We start from the raw sequence: 19,929 nt of genomic DNA on the forward strand, positions 1-19,929 counted from the left end.
TGTCTTTGTCCAAACAGATTTTCACCAGGAGAAGTGGATCTATGTTCACAAGGGAAGCACAAAAGAGGTGAGTACCTTCATAGGTTCTTTGTTCTCTTTTCTACTGGTTTTTACAAGCAGTGGAAGATCCTGTGGTGATATAAATCAGCAGAAGCTCTTAAGAGATAAGAGGAAGATCTGGCTTGTGGTTGGCATTTCAGTAATGATTTTAAGCCCCTATCAGGGGATCCAGGGCTTGCTGTACAAGGCTTTGTACATGTGTTTAAAATATGACTTGTTTGCTTCCCTCAGTTAAAAAACCCAGCCATTTGCAGGCCAAGCCATAATACTGTTCTTGGCTTTCACCCAGTACAGTCCTAACATGGAAAATCATTGGAATTCATCACAATGGCTCACTTGCACTCATGGAGAGAAGCAGCTGTAGGAGACTGCTCTGAACTCACACTATATATCGAACCCTAGGAATGTGTGGCTCATTCTCACCCATAAATTCATGGGTCATGAGCAGAGCTTGGGTCTCTCTTGGGAAACTACCATAGACTCCATTGAGCCTTGCTCACTCTTGATGTCAGTAAGTGCAGCTCAGTGGGAGACAGGCCTGGCTCCTCTGGCTGTCAGCTGCTCCCATGTTTGTACAGCTCAATTTGAGTTGCCCTGGGTTGTGTCTACCTGGTTCTGTCTTGACTGGAGTCTACCAAAACATGACCCAGGCTTTTTTCCTTCTCAGCGCCATGGTTACTGCACCTTGGGAGAAGCCTTCAACCGTCTTGACTTCTCCAGTGCTATCCTGGACTCCAGGCGATTCAACTATGTCGTGAGGGTGAGTGAAAGGCCAGGGTTTCTTTTGCTGTGAGGGTGGTGGAGGCTCTGAACTGAGCACCAGTTGGATAATGGGAAGCACTGGCAAAGAAGAGATGTCTGAACATGCAAGTGCATGTGTTGGGCTTTGCTGCATGAAATAATTCATGGAAGTTGAGTAGATAGGTGCCTAAAACCTTGTCTTTGATCTGTTAAAATGAAGGGGGGGGGAAGTGGTGATAATGTAGATGAGCTGTCTAGCATTCCTACTACTTTTCAATTGTGTAATTAATTTCTAAAACCCAGAAATCTTGGCTTCTAAGTATGATTCTGTAGCCCCAAAAGAGCTGTCTGCAGAGGCCATAGAGCACTGGAGACTTCTTTGCACAGGAAGCTTCAGTCTGAGGGCTGTGGGGTTTTGTTTCTGTTATAGTGACACAAGAGAGACTCAGGGAAGCTGAGCATTTTGGGAATGAGGGAATGGGCTGAACTTCTTGGAGGCACTGATGTAAAGTTCTTTGTTAAGGATCATGGTTGCTCTTAATCCTGTGTGACTGTCAGTGGTTTCAGTGGGTGAAGCTTTTGGTTAGCCCTGACACCAATAGTTGGTAGGAAGGAGTCATCAGCCTCAGATTCCCCATGCTTGGCTTTGCATAACAGGTCAGGGCTTCTGTTTTGGCCTGGGGTAGCCAAGGAGGAGGTCATGGTTGCGGGAGCTACTGTTCCGAGGGCTGTGGGTGCTTGTATGTTTATCTGCATGTGATCTGCAAATTGATCTTGAGTTTCAGAATGCTTAGCAAGATTTGGAATTCAATAAGCTTTAAAAAAAATCTGTTATTAACTTGAGGCTGTTTATAAACAGCTCCTTTTCACATCTCATGAGCAGCTGATCACTGGTGAGGCAACAGCTGTTCAGGTTTTAGGTTCTGGAGCAGGCAGCATTGGTATTGCTTTCCCTTTGAGTCAAATGTCATGAAAAGTGTCTAAGGAAGAAGTGATCTGAGCAGGTTCACCTTGGTTTGTTCACCTGTTGTCTAGGTGACAAGTCACCTGTGAAAACTTCTGTCACCCTGGGAAAGGGTACAGGCATTGGGGGTGATGACCCATGTGCTGTGCAGGAAGGGCAATCATTAGATATTCCACTGCAGGGGTGGTGGCAGGGAGTGGGGATGCTGAGGGAGGTAAAGCATTATCTAAGTCCATGTGAACGCAGGCTGCCATAGCTCTGCTGATCTTGAGACAACTTGTTTTCCTGCACCTTATGCAGAGGTGATCAACAGTGCTGAGGTACTCGGTGTTTCCTCATACTGGAGATATATATATATATACACACACACACAGTTGTGCCATCTTCAGGGGGATTATTGTGGAAGAAACAATTCATGCCAAGGCCATAACCATTTAGTCAAATATGAAGAAGAAACATAAAATAAAACTTGATTTTGGTGCTGCAGGTATCTCTTTGGCAGACTTTGTCTTATGGCAGTGAAGAACTCCAAAGACTCTACTAAGCCTGGCCTCAGGTCATGCAGTGCCACATGACCTCTTCTGCTGCTCAGCCCAATGTGATGGGTGTCTCCTATGGGACTGCAATGGCTGAGCAGAAGTCCCATTATTTTTTGGAAGAAAAAACTCAGATTTCAGTGAAGTCAGTGTGGTTTGGTGGGGGAGCTCCGGCTGATCTTCCCCCTTGATCTCATGAGGATTTCATACACAGCAGATCTGGGATACTTCTATCCAAAATAAGTGTTCTGTTATGGAAATTGACATGTCCTTGTTTCTACAAATAACCTTTCTTCTGAGCTTTTAAGAGTAGCTTCCCCCCGCCAGTAGTTTTACAGATATGGCACTACTGAGAAGTACAAAACTTTATAACTGAGGCTGACTTGTGGTTTGGCGGTTTAAAGAACATATTAAACCTGGTAAAATGGATCAAATATAAAACTGACTTCTTAAAATGAAAGGCTTGTATCAGCCAAGTCTCGGGTGGATAGTAGCTCATAAAACGCCTTATATGCCAGATTTACTCATGAAAAGCTCAGCCTAGATCCTAGATGTGGATCATATTTATGGTCCTCTGCAAGTCACAGGCCTTCTAGATCACACAGATGAGCAATCTGTCACATGGAAAATGCCTTGAACATTGGCAGGCAAAACATTTTTCCCTTCCCTCCCTCTCCTTGTTCTCTCTGGTTCCACCCATTGCTCAGTGTATCTGATTAATGTCACATTACTTAATTTATCAAGCAAATGCTTTTCAAGGAGGGAAGTTCAGAGTTGGAGGCTCAGAAAGAATATGGGGATGTCTGTAGGGAAAGAAAGGAGAGAAACAGCTGCAGGCTTCAGGTTCTGCTGCTACACCCAAGCTTGTCCTATAGAGCTGCATCACTTGCTGATAGCAAAATGGGGTTGCAGGCTTAACATCAACTTACCTTTCTCAAACCATTCTTTTCAGAATTTCTCTGAACTTAAGTGCTACAGTGTCTTCAGTGCTGACTTCCTTGTCACAGAAGTGTCTGCTTCAGATACAATCAAACTAAGTACTTGGAGTTTCTGATAGTGCACTCATAAAATGGGCACCTCCTTTGAGTGAGGTGGAGTTGTGAGCTGCAAGAAGCTTGGCAGGTGTGCTTCATGGGCAAATACCATCAGCTGGAGCCAGTGAGTTCACTTAATTGAAGCAAAAGAAATTTTCCTCCAACATTAATCTTGTCTTAATTCTCTGCTGATATAGTGCTGGAAGTGCCAAGAATTGGTGCCATAACTTGGTCCTTGCTGATCTTTCAAACTCATGCATCTACCTACATGTTACAGGACAATCAGTGTTCCCTTTTCAGGGCTAGTAAGGAAGTGTATGGTTGACCCAGAGGACCCAAACTGTTGTTGGTCTTTGAAGCAACCCTGGTTTCTCTGGTCTTACAGATTTAATGAAAAGACTGGAAGCATTCTGTAAGCATAATTAATGGGAGCAGAGACAAATTGCCTGCAGCCCAGAAGTTGTTGGTCCTCCTTCAGGAACACTCTTCAGATGGCAGGTTTTGCAGGCTGTTTCCTTCAGAAAGATTTCTCATATGGTCGTTGTATAGTCTCAAGGGAAGGTGCTGCTTCTGATCATAAAAGCTTAGGTCAGGTTAAGCTGCATGGGCACAGCTCTTCTGGAATAACATGATCTAGGTTGCGCTCAGCCTTCTAAAGTAGTCTCTTAAATTTGTTTCCTAAGTTTTAATAGCAGTTAGCTCCAGGTGTCCTGGATTTATGCTGCCCTGAAAGAATATCAGCTGGATGCTATCTCATGGAGATCTGTCAGCACCTGCACTGTAAATTGTTATAACTCGCCTTGCTCTTGCTCTGCCTCTCAGCTGATGGTCAATGTGACATTTCAGCTACAGAAAGTGAAGGGCTGGGAGGGTAAGGTGGGCTGGAGAAGGAATTTTTCATTGTGATACTTTTCTCTAAGCAGTGCAGATGTGAGAAGCCACATCCCCAATTACTGGGACCTTATGGATCCCCATAGGGTGCAGTCCAGCTTCCCTATAGCTGGTTTGGGGTATTCAAAGGGGGATTTACATTTCAGTAGTTTGAGACTTGTGATTTTAATCACTACAGGGCATTTCCCTTTTTGAGTCAAGGTTGTACCCTGCTCAGTGCAGCAGGACTGCTGAGAATTTTTTGGCTCTATGTGCTATAAATCTCTAGCAGTGGTTATTTGGGATGTGAATTGCCTGCACACCCCTGTGTTGAACCAAGACAGTGGCCAAAGTGCTATGTGGCTGTAGCAGATCTAAGCAATGCTGCACACACTAGTCATGGGTGCACAGCAGTGTGCTTTCATGGCCCTGAAATGGGGGCCCTTGTTCCCTGCCACATGGCACTGTTCTGTTTGCTGTTTTCTTCATTGTTCTTATGGGAGAAGGATAACCTGCTCTGCTCCTGAAGCTGAGAGGCTCATTGTACCAACTGCTTCAGACCAGCTGCTGGTGGGGTTTGAGCAGGAGCCTCATCACACTCATGGGGAAGTGAGCGAGTCATTGCCCTACTGTGGAAGATGCTGCCTCCTGCCAGCTCTTCGGGGGCTCTGGGATAGCCCACTGCATCTCTTGCCTTTTCTCTGTAGTTCTGGCACACCTCTGATAGCAAACAAAATAGGGGCAAGGGTTTAGGAATATTTTTTTTTTTCTTCTTCTTTTTAAGGAGACTACCAGGTCATCTTTTTTTCAACTTCTGAGGAGTTGAAAGAATGAATTGGGATGTAATGCCCTGTTTTCCAGAGGTGTTGCAGACTTCCCAGCTCCAGTTAAAATCAGTTGGAATGCAATTACTTCGTGTTTTTGAAAAGCAGACCTTTTAAAATTGCTCTTAACCTTTCCCTGTGCACTCTCTCCTGCCATCTGTCCTTCTCAGTTGAGCGTGGGCTGGACTTAATGCAACTGCATCATAACACATGCTTGCAGCTCTCCAGCCTTTTTACCCTACTCAGCATTAATCTGAATTCATCAGTCTGCTTTTAGTCTGTATTATGCAAGTGGCAGCACTGATTTAGGTTTTTTTATAATGCTATAGACCCCAATTTGGCAGTCCATTAACTGAGACCATACTCCGCACCTGTGCCAACACTATAAGACCCCCAGTGCACTGGAGCATGTGTTGCACAGATGGACTGAATTTCTTACCTGTTTTTTGTATATGAGTACAGAAGAATAAAGAATGACTTTTGCTGTGGAGGGCTAGCTAGTCGCTTCAACCAGCAGTCCCTGGGGAGTGGAGTAGTCCTAGAAGTATTCACAACATAGTTTTCATATGGAATTTCATCCTGTGTTTATTGCTGCAGGAGAAGGGAGGTGACACATGATATCTGAACTGGTTCACTGAACATAAATTGAACCTTGATAAACACAGACAAGGCAAATTTGAATCTGTTCCTTTGGCTAAATTAATTTTGTACCAATTTAGCACTCTTCAAGGAACTGAGATTTTTATCCTCATTCTTGAGAGGAATGGCCCTGGTGTCTAACCCTTATGGTATTACATTACATGATGCTTATCATTGCATGCATTTTGGTGTTTTTAGTAATGACCACAATATTGCTAACACTCAGCCTGGAGAAAGCTGTCTCTGTGCCAGTTCCACAACAGTGCAATCTGGAGACAGCAGTTGTTTGTGCACAGAAGAGCTGATCTGGGTGCATGTGTGGCTAATGTACAGATGGAGTCTGGCAAATTGATCACTATAATCAAAGGTCTGAAGGCTAAACAGTTTAGTGTAAGCAGAGTATTACAGACTATTATGGGACACTGGTGTTTTTTTTCCTACTTATTCATCCAGTATTTCAAAGAATGAAGACGTTTTATAAACTTTTCAAACATCTTCCAAGCTGCCTTGTTTTTAAGAGTATTTAGTTTTTGTGGTCTCATTTAGCTGATATAGCAAGAAGATCCACTGATGCCTGTGCATCAAATATTACCCAACTCTCCTGCATCTCTTGTTTCCTCCAAACAACCCAAGAAAACAAGCAGCCTGCCTTTCACAGGAGTTAGCACAGGTCTTTTTTCATCTTGGGATTTTTTTTGATCATGTGAGGTGCAAGATATTAATAGAATGTAAACTCAAAGCCATCTGATGATGGTGTTGGCCTGGATATTAAACAGAAGAAGAGATCAGTCACTCTAGGCGACTTCACTGCTCCTAAGTGGCAGTCACATGCCAGTGCCCCAGATGAGCAGAGCAGGCGAGTGGCTGCAGTGATACCTCTGCCTGAGCTCCCCGCTTCATGGCAAGCTGCCGGTGACTTTTTGGATACGTTCCTGTCATTCTTGCAGCAGGGCAAACAGTTCAGCTCATGACTTATCAAGTCTTGTCAAAAGCCATCTTAGTTACTTGACACAAGTAGTTGCACCTTCTCTGGACTCTCTGTGGTGCCAGCAGCGGGATACTGGAGCTGCGGATGATAAAGGATTAATAAGCCAGTCATGCGGTAATGTGTTGATTGATTTGTAGCATAAAAGGTTTTTCCTTTCCTTTCTAAATTAAAACAGAAGGCTGTGTACATCCAAAACAAATGGACTGACACGTGGACAGTCTGTGCATTTATATAATGCTGGGGGGAAGGGAGGAGGGCTTCTAAGATCCCAGGCCACATGTTCTGCAGAGCATGATCCATAGGAGACTTCCACAGCTGTTCTTGAGGCAGAGGGATGGGGAGGAGAAGGCATCCTTTCCCATGGGAATGCTTCCTTTAGCAACTGCAGCCCAAATTCAGTATTCAGCTTCTGTATGAGTCAGGAGGTCAATGAATCAATCCTAATCAAAAGTAAAAGCAAGATTTCCATTAGAGGGAGGTTAACAAGTAAACAGGACACACAGGGAAAGGTGGTTTGGTGTTGCAGCTGTAATAGCTGAATAGGGGAAGAAATGTTAGGGGAATAGGGGCTTGTTGCACGGAGAGTTTGGTTTTCCTACAGTACTTAACCTTCTGTCGTGGTGACAGCATTCTGACAAAACCCATGCAACCCTGGAGTTGACGTAAATTGTGGAGTCTGATTCTCATTAATGCTCCATCAATAATATCCCCATCCAAACAGGCATTTGCTCGTGTTCCCTTATGACACTCCTTGTTTATGCCCCAGTGAAAGATGGTGACGTTGGCTGTTTGTTGCCTTGGTGTGAATAGCAGTTGTCAGTCTGACCACTGCTCTGTGGTTTCTCTGCATCTCTGAACCATGAAATCAAGTTTCCCCACACCCCCAAAGATAATTAAAATGCCTCTTCTTTTCCCCCACCTCTTTTGATGTGAGTTTAATTATTTGACCTCTGCTCTCCTCCTGCTTTGTGTTACTTTGCTCTGTGGTTGTGTCTTTATATTCAAGCAGCAAACAAGTCTCTGGACTGTTTTGCTGTGTCATGTGACCAGGAGTCAAGATTAGAAAGGTATCTCTGTGCTCTAAGGCTTGCAACTTCTATTTTTATCCACAGCTGTTGGAGCTGATAGCAAAGTCTCAGTTGACGTCACTGAGTGGCATTGCCCAGAAAAACTACATGAACATTTTGGAAAAAGTGGTGCAGAAAGGTAAGAAACGGAAACAGTGAGGGGGAGTCTGATTTAATCTGATGTACTTTGTGTGAACCACATCCTTGAGAATAGTCAGGCAATGCAAGATGGGTGAAGAGGGGCACCACTGCTTATTTCTGTAGTGCAGTTCTGCTTTCTTTTCCCTCAGTGAAGGACTTGAGGGGAGTGGAAAGAAATGTCTGTAGGTATCTGAGAGGCGATTCCTCCTTCTCCAGCTTTCCTCGCTACCACCCCTTCTGCATCCTACTGAGTCCTATTTCTGTCTGCAGAAGAGCTGGCTGCTCCTGCCCCCGGCTGGGCATATCTGCAGTCTCTGCTGCTGCCACCTTGTTACTAGCTTACTGTCTCTAGTGCTCCCACTGCTGTGGAGGAAAGGACAGCTTGAGGTGTATCCTCACCTGTTTGGGGGAGTGAATTGTGGGTGAGATGTGGCACTTCCCTTATGGAATTTTAGCTCTGGCTGAGGTCTGGGAGTTGAGCGCACCCTGTTAGTACACGTAATGACAGAGGAGGTTCTGAGCTGTCTCCTGGCACATCAGCTGGGGTAGATGGGGAAGAGGTGCACATAGATAACCTCTCCGCACAATGTTGGAGGGGAAGACTGGCTGGTTGCCAGTGGCTGAAAATGGGAAGTGCTGCAGAAATGGCAGATCTCATCTGCTTACCCTGGGAGGATCTCTTTCCATCTGCTGTCTAACCTGCTATGCCTGGCTAATGTTTAACTGCTTTCCTCTAAAAAGAAAAGCACAGGCTGGCTGTCTTGGCCTGTGAGGTTAAGGCAAATAACTTGGCTTGCCTGAGAAACATGTAGATTCAGGGAAGGATTTTCACAGTTCCCATTTTTAACCTTTCCTGTTCTTCCAAAGTCCTTGAAGATCAGCAGAACATCAGGCTAATACGGGAATTGCTGCAGACCCTCTACACGTCCCTCTGCACATTAGTTCAACGGGTTGGCAAGTCTGTCCTGGTTGGAAACATCAACATGTGGGTACACAGGATGGAGAGCATCCTCCACTGGCAGCAGCAACTGAACAACATTCAGATCACCAGGGTAAGCACAAATCCTGAAAGCTAAAAATATTGTGGCTCCTTCATGAAACCTTCTCCTGTAGCAGTTCTTGTTTGGGTGACTGCTTCCCACTGTACTCCCAGTGCAAGCACAGAGTGGAAGGACCTCGAGTTGCCAAAATAACTGAATGCATTCCTAGCATTATTTGAGTCTCTTAATTCAAACTCAATGTACATAACCCGGGATCATGCTCGAGGTTACTGGTCACAGACTGTGGCTTGACTCTGTACTGGCCGTGAAGTGCTGTGTGAACAGAGCTGGGCAGGAAACCATCTCCCCCTCTTCAGTCTTCAGAGACAGGGCCTCAGTATGAAGAGTCAACTCAGTCTTTTTCAAATTGAGAAATTGACTTCAAAACTTGTTTATCAGATAGTTGAGGGTTTTAGATTTGTTTAATCTGTAAATTAAATGCAAATTTCTAAATAGCTGCATAACTTCATGCTTCCTGGCTGAAAATATCAATTATTGTTCCAATAGTCTGGAGCTACCTGTTCCAGCTGGATGAGTCCTGCTTTCACAACATGTTTTTTCAGCAGCATCTGTGGGGATGGGAAGGATGTGTTAGATAAATTCCTAACCTGGCTTTGCATGGGAATCAAATTTGAACTTGCTCCGTATCACAGAAGGTTTGATCTTGGGATAGACCATCTGGTCCAACCCCCTTTCTGAAGCAGGGACACCAACAATGTGTTGCCCAGGACTACCTCTAGACTTTTTTTTCCCACCTCAAATGGATGCCTGGTGAACACTGAAATGCTAAAACTTTTCCTCAATGCTGATACTTGTGTTAGTGTTCCCTTTTGTAGGACTATTCTGCAGTGAACTGAACTGTGAAATTCCCATTTAGGGAGACCAAGGCATAGCCCAAGGGAATATAAAAATCACCCCTTTCCTGGTGGCTCAACCAGAAAGGCATTCGCAAAGGAATAAGCAAAGGGCCTGCTTTCATAATGTTACATGGTTGTGTTCTCTGGGAACACCAGGAAACCATCTTCAGTCCTTCAGTTAGAGTAATGCAGGGAACAGGGTGTAGAAGGTGAACTGTGGGACGTCCCAGGGAGTTTGAGGAGCTGCAAAAGTAGCAGTGTGTTATCTGATGTGGTCTCTGCCCCACCTCTGCTGTGTCTCCTGGAGTCCCTCTCTTGAGAAGGGCTGCAGCTCCCTTTGCCTTGCAGGGGAACCACTGGCCTGTGGTGGGTTGGTTCCTGGGGCTGTGAGCTGGGGAGCCATGCAGTGCCTGGGCACTGCCAGGGGCAGTTCCACCCAGGTATCTGCTGCCCTGAGGGCAGCAGAGGTCAGGACCTACCTCCTGCTGCTCAGCTGAGTAGTACAACGTGGGGTTTTCCGTCTTGGGATTCAAAACACAGACAAGCATACCAAAGAACTCTGCCTATCCAGACAAAAGTGTGTCAAAATATTGCTTGTGAAAGAAATAGCCTTTTTATGCATAGTTACCTATATATAGGTTTACAGACACTCTTCAAAAATAAAATAGATGTAGAGCTTGGAAAAAAAAAAATTCATGTGTCTGAAGATAACTTCAGGTCAAGCTAGAACAAAACCAACTGAGTTCAGAGAAAGGAAGAACAAGCTCAGCTCTGTGCAGCCAGTTACTTACAGTGCACTGAGTGCTTGTGGTGTTTCTGGATGGGGGAAGTGTCTTGCAACACCCAAGACCTAAACCATTTTAAAGAAGAAAAACTTGCAAAATATTGTGTGTGCTAGAGCTGCTTTAAAAAAAAAAAAAAAAGACAAACCTCTGTCCAGAAAGTGACAGCATACCGATTTGTTCTGATCTAATCTGTGTTCTTTCTCCAAAAAAAATAATGTTTGAAAAGTTCTGCAATGGAATAGTGAGAGAAAGAAGTAGCAGATAAGTTTTTTGCCCTGACTCAGAAAACCTGTAAGGATTTGTTTGAATCACACAGGTTTCCCAGAAAAAAGGCAGAAGCATGAGCTTTAGGGTTTTTCTGACCCAAGAGTTCCTGAGGTTATTCTTTCCTGTTGTGCCATAGCAAAGCTTATATGTGGAGAGAGTACAGGAGAATGCAAAATACAGGCTGGCAAGGAAGATTAATGGGAGGTGGACATCAAGGATCCAGTGCATTCTTCCCACACGAAAAAATGACCCAGGCTGTCATGGGAGGAAGTGTTCTCTGGAGATGGTGAAGACAGTTCACTCCTTCTGGAAGGGTTGTTTCAGATCTGCCTTGCTGGTGGAGATGGCCAGAATTGATGTCTTGGTTGAAAAGCTGTGGTCCTTGCAGGCACTGGGCTGTGCTGTGTGGTCCAGGCAGGAGAGAGCTGCTGGTGTGCAGGCATACTTGTTGTTCCTATGGAGTCTCACATGCAGTGGGATGGCTGGAGACAGAACTGTATGATTAAAAGCAGCCTCATGCAGTGTTCCCCTGATGATGGCAGCCTGTGTGCTGCTTGTTTGAAACAGTTAATAGCTCTGCCACAGGCGAGGTGGGTGCTGTGACTCTGCAACTTAAAATAGCAGCATTTCTGTGCAGGGTAGATGATGAACTTGGCACATCTATCTAACATTGTTTCTTCGTTGGGGCCCAATCCTAGAAGCTGCTGTTTGCCTTAATAAGGCTGGAGCTGGTTTTGAAGCAGCTGGAGCCTGTGTTATGGTCCTTGCTGATGCCTTATTCCTCTGTATGCCTTGGATTTCCACTGTGTGCAGGACCTGCAGATCCATTTTGGTCAATTTTTCCTGGAGCTGTGCCTCATGTGGGCTTGTAAAACAATCCTGGATCCTGTGTAGACCAAGCAAAGGTGGATGGGAGCGGCTTTTATCTCTTAAGGCTAGAATGTGCTTTGGTGTGGCTGAACAGCATGGAGAACCAGGGCTGCAGCTGATGGGAAGGGGGCAGGTCCTTCAAGTGTTTCCAGAGGAAAAGTTAGCCTTACCAGCAGTGACCTGGGAAGCCATGCAGGGAAAAATCCTGCTGTGGGTACTCACCAGCCACTGCTGAGGTTACAGCAGGATCCTGTGATGACGCAAGCTAAAACACGTCAGAAAAGCATGAGATTCCCAGCAATGTGTGTAACTGGAGCTGGACTTGAGAAGTAATTCCCATCTCCCTCACAGTGGAGAGATCTGGATGGACAGTAGCTGATACCATGATGTCCTGCTGTAGTGAAAGCTGATGGTGGTGCTTCTGGGAGCAGAATTTCACGAGTATGGAGGTGGGGTGGACAAAAAGGGGCGAAGGAGGTTTGGACTGTAACTCTGCTTCTAACTATTGTAATACAATTATGTGTCCTATTCCTTGAAGATCTCAAACTGTTCTGGGGCAGAAGGTCAAATGTTTTTTGTAAAATGCCTTCTATATTCAGAAAAAGGAACTGCTGCTTTGTTCTTTGTGTGAAGAATAGTGCTTAAAAAGCAGTAACTCTACTGCAAGCTAGGATTTCTTGGTTTTTCAGCTTCCTGGGAGCTCAATTTTGTCTGTCTCTTCCAGCCTGCCTTTAAAGGAACCACTTTCACCGACCTGCCATTGTGTTTACAATTGAACATCATGCAGCGACTGAGTGATGGGAGGGACCTGGTTAGCCTTGGTCAGGTGGCTCCTGACCTGCAAGTCCTCAGTGAAGACCGACTGCTGTGGAAGAAACTCTGCCAGTACCACTTCACAGACAGACAGGTACAAGGAGGGATGCATCAGGTCCTTGTTGTACCCCACTAGCAACCAAATACACAGGGGAAGGACACTCTTTCTTGACTATCTCTTGGATCTAAGGACTGTGTTGATAAAACAAGCTGGTGTGGGAATGGCTGTGAAGATGATTTATGTAGAGGATTTTACATGCCACAACAATGATTCCTGAAATAGGAGCTTGAGGAATTAATCATACAGGAACTTCAACCCTAATCCAGGTGGCAAAAACTGCAAGTCATGCAGTGGCTCCTCACCCCACGTGTGCAGGGAAAACGTGTAGGCAAGCTTCAGCAATCACCCTGATGTCCCAGGGACTGACACCTCACAGAGGGTGGGTGAGGTCCATGAGCTCTTTTGCCCTTTAGAGCAAGAAATCCCCTCTGAGCTGTTTTGTGAGTGACGGAATGGTATGTGGAAAACAGCCCTGCTGCTACCCACGTTGTACCTGTGTAAACATCTCTGGCCCTTTGCAGGCTGGTAGTTGTGTGGGTTTGTCTAAACTTAAAAACAAACAAAAATCTCTGTTTATGTGTGAATGTCTGGGGTGTTTATGAGAAATCTCCGCACTTCAGGGGCCATGTGCCAGATTTCTTTACTGACTCGGCTTTATTTACTCACTCTGGATCTGACTTGGACTTTGGGGAAGTTATTCCTATTAACAAGCAAATTCAAATCCAGCCTCTGCAACTAATGAATCCTAAAAGAAAGATGTAATACAAGCTAATGTAATAAATCACTGACTCTTAGAGTTAATGAAGAAGCAAAATACTTCAACTTCTGAAACTGTTAAATGCAACTGTATTTGCTGGCCTGCCAGCCAGAAACAGTGGCCAAAGTAGTATGAAATAGCTCCCAGGGTTTCAGGCTTCCTACAGTAAAGTTCATGAGATGGGAACAGATCCTCATAATGCTATGTTCCCATCAGGAAGGTGCTTATAGCTGGATATTCAAAGTAAGAGCTTTCTTGGTGTTGCAAGGGAACTGTTATGGGACTGGTGAGGATGACATGTGAGGGACAGGGGAATGTCATAAGCTGGAAAGAGCAAATCATTTTTTTGACCTGCTACAATTATGATTATTTTTGCTTTAAGATTCGCAAACGGCTGATCTTGTCTGACAAAGGACAGCTGGATTGGAAAAAGATGTACTTCAAGCTTATAAGGTGTTACCCACGGAAGGAGCAGTATGGTGACACACTGCAGCTGTGCAGGCACTGCCACATCCTCTCATGGAAGGTACGAGGTGCTGGTGGGACAGACTCAACTGGGAGGGGAGCCATGGGGCACCCAGTGCTTCCTCTGATTGCAGCTGATTTAGGGTCCTGCAGTTCCTTTGCCTGCATAGCCTAGTGAATTGTAACATCTTAGTCCTCCCTCAGCTATTAAGACCCTTTATCCTTTGTGCCTCTCAGGGATCCCATCTCTATCTTGAACAAGAGTAGTGTCCATTGGGGCTGGAGGGGAGGGAGATGGGCATGCTGTGGGGTTGCCTGCTAGAAATCATTTTGGCACTGCTAGCAGCTTTCTCCACCCATTACATGGAGGTGGAGGTCTTGGCAAACAGGATCAGCTGGAGTGAAAGCTGATGGCTACAAAATGGCCCAGGACAAAAATCTGCTGGCCTCTGTGGTAATATCCAAGGCATGTGTCTAGAGTTAAACTCCTGTAGCTGATGGCAAGCTCTAGCCTCTCTTCCCTCAGAAGAGAGGAAAAGAATGAACTGGATCTTTGCTGATTTCTTTTTTTTTTTTTCCCACGACTTGCCAGTAGCCCCTAAAATATGAAGCCCAGTTCTGAGCTGTCTATTATTCTGGGCTCTGCTCTGTTTGCACATGGGATGTCTGGCAGAGGGGCAGTGCTAAGCTGGCTGATTCTTTGGCATCCTTTCTGCAGTCTCTCTAAATGGAATTGTTTTCTCCTTTCCCAGGGTACTGATCACCCCTGCACAGCCAACAACCCAGAGACCTGCTCCACCTCTCTTTCACCACAGGAGTTTATCAACTTGTTCAGGTTCTGAACTTGGGTCACTGCAGCTTATGTGATTCTTACAGGACACTTTATGCCACTGAGCTTGGACAGTCCATTTGTAAATAGTGTAAATATTCATGTTTGTTGGAAGCTCCTGAGTCAAGGAACAAGAAGATCTTGGAAGTGAAAGGTGAAATTGCTCACTGACATGCAGCACTTAAGGAATACAGACTTCCATAGGACTGGTGTATAAATACAGTGTGTTGTACAGAGTCCCTTTTTTATCATCAGAGTACAATATACAGGGCAAAGAACTTCATTTTTTGTCTTTTAGAAGTTAAAAATGAATTTGCCCCACAACCATTTGAGAACTCTTTTGGTTTGTTTCTAATAGTGAGAAAGCAATATGAGGCTAGGACTGTTGAACTGTTCCTCCATCTGGTTTTATTTAGCATACATATTTATAAATATGACGTTTTAAAAATATTTATGAAAAATATCCCTGTGACATGTTTAATAATACTTTTATGCTTTTAAAAGGACACATTCTGAAATACTTAGGATAGAGCTCTAGCCTACTTGCAAGACAGAATCGCAACATACCACTTTCTACCTCTAACAGATTGAGTACCTTTCAAACAAAAATCCAGTGTACAATGTGAACTTTTGTATTTTGTACAATGATTTAAAGGGAAATGTTTGTGATAGTAAGCATCTTTTCTTGTACTAGTGCTTACCTCTTTACATTAGTTTTCTCGCTCTACTCAGTGCTTGAATGCCTAGATGATAGGCACCATATAAATACCTAAGACTTTACTCCATCCTCTTTAAATTTGTTGGCTTTATGAAAGACTAAGCAAAAGGGAAAGGAGAAACCACAAAGATGACTATTGTCTATAAGGGAGGAAGTTCTATTATAGGGGAAACAAAGGACTGGATTTAATCTCACAAGGTAAATTTGTGTCAGCTCCACTGGGCTAATTGCACTGGTTTAAATCCCAAGTAAAGTTAGAATCTGTTTTTTTTCAAGCTGTGTTTTCCAGTATAAACACTGCTCTGTATTCCCACTGCTGTCAAGTGAATTCAGTCATCTTGGAGTTGGTAAAATATAGGGAGAACTGGGCCATTGAATCCTGTGAAATGATGCGGTTTTTAGTCACTGGAAGACTGGCAGCAACACGTTTATTTTCAGACTATTGGAGTTTAGGGAGTGATTATTTAGTAGTCAGGACTGGGGTCAGCAAGGGATTTCCAACAGGGCGCTTGACACATCTTTGGTTACTTCTCCATGCTAGTGGCAAAGACCCAAAGACCCTAATCCCTTCTGCTTCCAGTGCTGAGCTGCTTTATGGGATCTTCTAACCCTAAACTAGAGCTAAATTTTCAGTCCTACGGAGTAAGTGGCCACTTTGCTGTGGCTGTGATCTGGCTCACTGTCTCCTCTGCATACGATGCTTCACTTTTCCCTACAGTGGAGCTTGAAGAGTCCAGCTCATACAGAGCAATTTGAAAACCTGCAGTGGAAAGTTTTTGCTGTTTGCCAGTAGATTTCCTGTATAGCACTTTCTCTGTGCATGATGTAAGCAGGATACCTCGGAAGGGTAAATATTTAGTGGGTTGTGTGTGACTGTACAAAGAATTGTGAGGAAGAGGAGTACTCAGGACAATTCAGGAAGAACTACTTGAGTTAATTATTGTTAAATATTCTGTTCCTTTTTTTACATTTTTATAACTGACTTTCAACACTTTTCTGTAGTTGTTTGTATTTAAAAACTATAGTATTTGCATTTTTGCAAACTAAATCACTTTGCATACTCTTGGAAGAGACACAGAAAGGGGAAAAAAAGCTGCCTCTAGGTGGAGCAGTGGGGAACAGGGGAGGAAAACAAGGAAAACGCTGACAAGAACTTCCCTTCTCCTGCCACCTAACAGCAAATCCAAGTTTTTGCTCTTCCGGAGAGCTCTGTGAGCCTGTGCCACCCTTAGCCATGGCCCAGAGCTCAGCAGTCTCCAGAGATAAGGAGAAAACATGTACAGGATAGGGAGCTTTATCTTAGTGTTGATGCCCCCTCCATCAGTTTGACTGCTGGTAGAAAGCATAAGCCTGCTGATCATACTCATGTCAACTGAAAGTGATTTAAAAGCTGTTACCTTGGAAAAATAAACTTGTGCTTGTCTGGGAGGACATTTGTGAGTGAAGGAGGCCAGTTTCTGTTTTCATTACTGCATTGATGGCAGGTAGACAAGGCTGAAATCTGGCTTGCTGAGTGAGGACACTAAGAACAGAAACTTGCAAGTGAAGTGAGTGAAGCATTGCCACTGAATTGAATTTGAAGGGTCCTGTAGCTCCTTTTTCCAGCAGTGAGAGGACCTGTCCCTCTTGGCATCTTCTGTTTCCAGCTCTGACTTGGGTTGGTTTGTTTCATAGTTTTGTGTCTGCCACCCATCGTGAGCCAACCTGTTGTGATGGGGAGGCAGGAGTATTTTGGTATGAAATGCTGGGGGTTTATGCCCAGTCTGCACCTGTGCTTAGCAGATGACACCCACTGTGAGATGGTGACACTGAGTGAATGTTAAGCTCAGGTTTGAATCTGGCCTAGTGCATTCCCTGTACAACAAGATAGAAAATCTCAGCATTGAGCTGTGATTGGGGAATGTCTCAGGTGTAGCCATTGCCTCTATCAACTCTTCACTTGCCTTGAGCAAAGAGTTTATTCTGTCTTCTGCCCAGAGAGTGTGGGTCGTGCTGACATGTGCAACTGAGGCTCCTATTTATAAAACTTACTTCAATTAGTGTGTTTTTTACTTAACACTGGAAGGGTCAGAGTGCTGAAGATGATTTGTTAATACATAGACACTTGTGTGTTGCTTGTGTGAGGTCTTAAGATATTGCTGTCAGTGTCCAAACCAGCAGAACACCAAGCAACTACTGTACTGGAGAACAAAACAGGCTAAACAAAAAGAAACAGAATAAGCCTATTCAGTTACTGCCTCAGTCATTACCCTTCTGCTGCAGTAACTGTCAAAGAAGACCTTGGTCTCTTTGGAGACTTATTGTTTCTCAAGTGGCTGGTACGGGGAGATGCTGTGGTGAATTCAATCCTCTTAGTTTGTATTTAAAACAAAATGCTGTTGCATCCAAATACCTTACTCTAACCATTTATAAACAAAGCAATCAGTATTTTAGCAGTGCAAAGGCATCTGCTTGGCTGAGGATGGCAGAGTAACAAAACTGGCAGTGATAACAGGGGCTTCCAGGCAGGATGGTTTTAAGGCTGCTCGCATGCAAAAAGGACCTCTTTATTTTAAGACAATTGTGGCAAGGCTGTTGTTGAAGGGAAAACAGACTTTTTCTTGTATTTTGGAAATAATAGAATGTTCTTTACAAATGACATTTCACCTTCCAGTTAGTTGATGCATTTCCATTAGACATGCATCAGTTCTTATACTAGAAAAGGAGACTTTTTCCTCTCTTTGGGGTTTTCTCTTGCCAGCATATCCAGAGAAATCTCATTGTCTTCAGAGGATGTGTTAACTAGTACAACAGCATAGAACATGGTGCTGTGAAGAGAAAAAAATAGATCCATACAAGGGAGGAGGCTTAGGAAGAGAGAGATCCCAGGGATCTGTTTCAGCTTTCTAGAGGAGGCAGGTGTTTGGAGTTTGTTTTGGTGTGATGGCCATTTCAAGAGGCACAATTTCAGCTGTACATACCTTAAGCCATTTATACTAACTATGGTATGCTAAAGTTTGATCATAAAACGTGTGTACCTCCTCTTATGTTTTTGGGTGTTTTTTTTTTAACTGTGGGAGTTTCTAGATCCTTTTATTATGTAAAGTGATTAGGAAAATATGTATTGCTCTGAAGACATTGCTTTGTATGTAAACATTTAATTGCACCCTGCCACTTTCTGTATATGGGAATATATTTTTTATTATTTTTCTTTGCCCCTGGGTTTTAAACTGTTTCTATTCCCATATCTGTTTGACTTCAGTTACTCTTGTGAATCTGTCACCTTCTAGAACATATGCAGGTACTAAACCAGCTTTTCTTGCCCAGAAAATTCCTTGGCCTTCAGTAGCTCAAATTTCATTTAGAGCAGGAACATTTCAAATTCTTTTGTGTAGCAAACAAATCAGGTGTGCTGTTTCACACTGATCTCCTGCAAACCAGCATTGTCCTCCTTTGTTTTTACAAACCTGTTGCACGGCTTCCCTGTAGATCAGCACCTTGCCAAAAAGACATAGCTTTAAATTAAAATGCCCCTCTTTCTAGCTGGCCTGTTTGCACAAGCCTTGTGGAGCTGATGGCTGATCAGGTTGGTATAGACTGCCTTGTACAAGGTTTGGGACTCTGGTGTTCTGCTTGTATTTCTTTTCTCAGCTCACTGGTTATAATGATGCTGGTTAAAGGCTCTGAAGCCATGGTCAGCCATTCACACAGCTGTCAGCACGTGGCTGCTGGGCTCTGTGAGTGTCTTTACCAGCACCTAATTTCTATTCTGTGTCTTCCTCCAGTGATTTCACTGATGACAAATCGGCTTTGCAGGATCTGGCCCTAGGGAGAACAAATCCATCTTGTCCTTGACACATGCAGTCTCTATTACATAAACAGCCTGAACCCCCTCTACTGACCAAGTGCTGCTGCTTCTCCTCCTGGGAGGGCAACTGAGGGTAGAACTTGCATTTGTTTAGCCATCATGTGCTGCACTGAATGCTAACAGGTCTGCTACCAAGAGAGCATTTTAATTCGAAATAGTAAATACGCTCATCTTTAGGAGCTAATCTACAGTAATTATAAATATGTACTTATAAATGGAAGAGAGCGTGTGTTGTTTTTTTTTTCCTTAAAGTTGTAACTAGAGATGATATGAAGTGAAAGGCATCCCTTATATAAGACTTCTGTTTAATATTATTGTGTGGTTAAATCCTTCCATTATAAATTTGCACACTTTTTTTCTCTTCCCTTGCATGTTCAACTCTGATTTTTACAGCTGTTCTGTGCAGACAGTAATGTATTTTTGTAAAACATTTTTGACACTGAATTGCAATAAATGTTCAAACAATGTGAACCACAGAATTTGTTGTCTCATTGCTTCCAAGTTGATGACCTTATCAGCCTTGAGCTTTTGGTGACTGTAAGCAAAGACTTCTGCAGGAACATCCAGAACTTGGCTTGTTGTTGCAGCAGATAGAGCTATTGCTTCATCATGCCTCAAAGGGAAATGAGCCTTCGTGTCTTAACAAAAACTATGCTCACATGGAGCTTGCCCTTGTGAGTCTGTACTCGCCCAAAGCACAGGAGTGATTGCTGGTCCAGAAGAGATTGCCAGTGCTCACACCGATCTGAGACCTTC

At 43.9% G+C, this 19,929-nt stretch overlaps 1 protein-coding gene across 1 annotated transcript in view; it reads left to right on the forward strand.

Annotated features, from left to right (window-relative positions):
- FBXO32 (F-box protein 32) overlaps positions 1-19,649 on the forward strand; it is a 24,554-nt gene extending 4,905 nt beyond the window's left edge. Inside the window, exons 3-9 of the mRNA XM_027645553.1 lie at positions 18-67; positions 728-820; positions 7,769-7,862; positions 8,732-8,916; positions 12,408-12,590; positions 13,697-13,840; positions 14,532-19,649. Coding sequence (XP_027501354.1) covers positions 18-67; positions 728-820; positions 7,769-7,862; positions 8,732-8,916; positions 12,408-12,590; positions 13,697-13,840; positions 14,532-14,621 — 839 coding nt within the window. The 3' untranslated portion in view covers positions 14,622-19,649. The remainder of the gene's footprint in view (positions 1-17; positions 68-727; positions 821-7,768; positions 7,863-8,731; positions 8,917-12,407; positions 12,591-13,696; positions 13,841-14,531) is intronic.
- Positions 19,650-19,929: the final 280 nt, after the last annotated feature.

The sequence above is a fragment of the Corapipo altera genome, unplaced genomic scaffold, assembly GCF_003945725.1.
Source record: "Corapipo altera isolate COAL_440 unplaced genomic scaffold, ASM394572v1 51, whole genome shotgun sequence".
NCBI lineage: Eukaryota > Metazoa > Chordata > Aves > Passeriformes > Pipridae > Corapipo > Corapipo altera.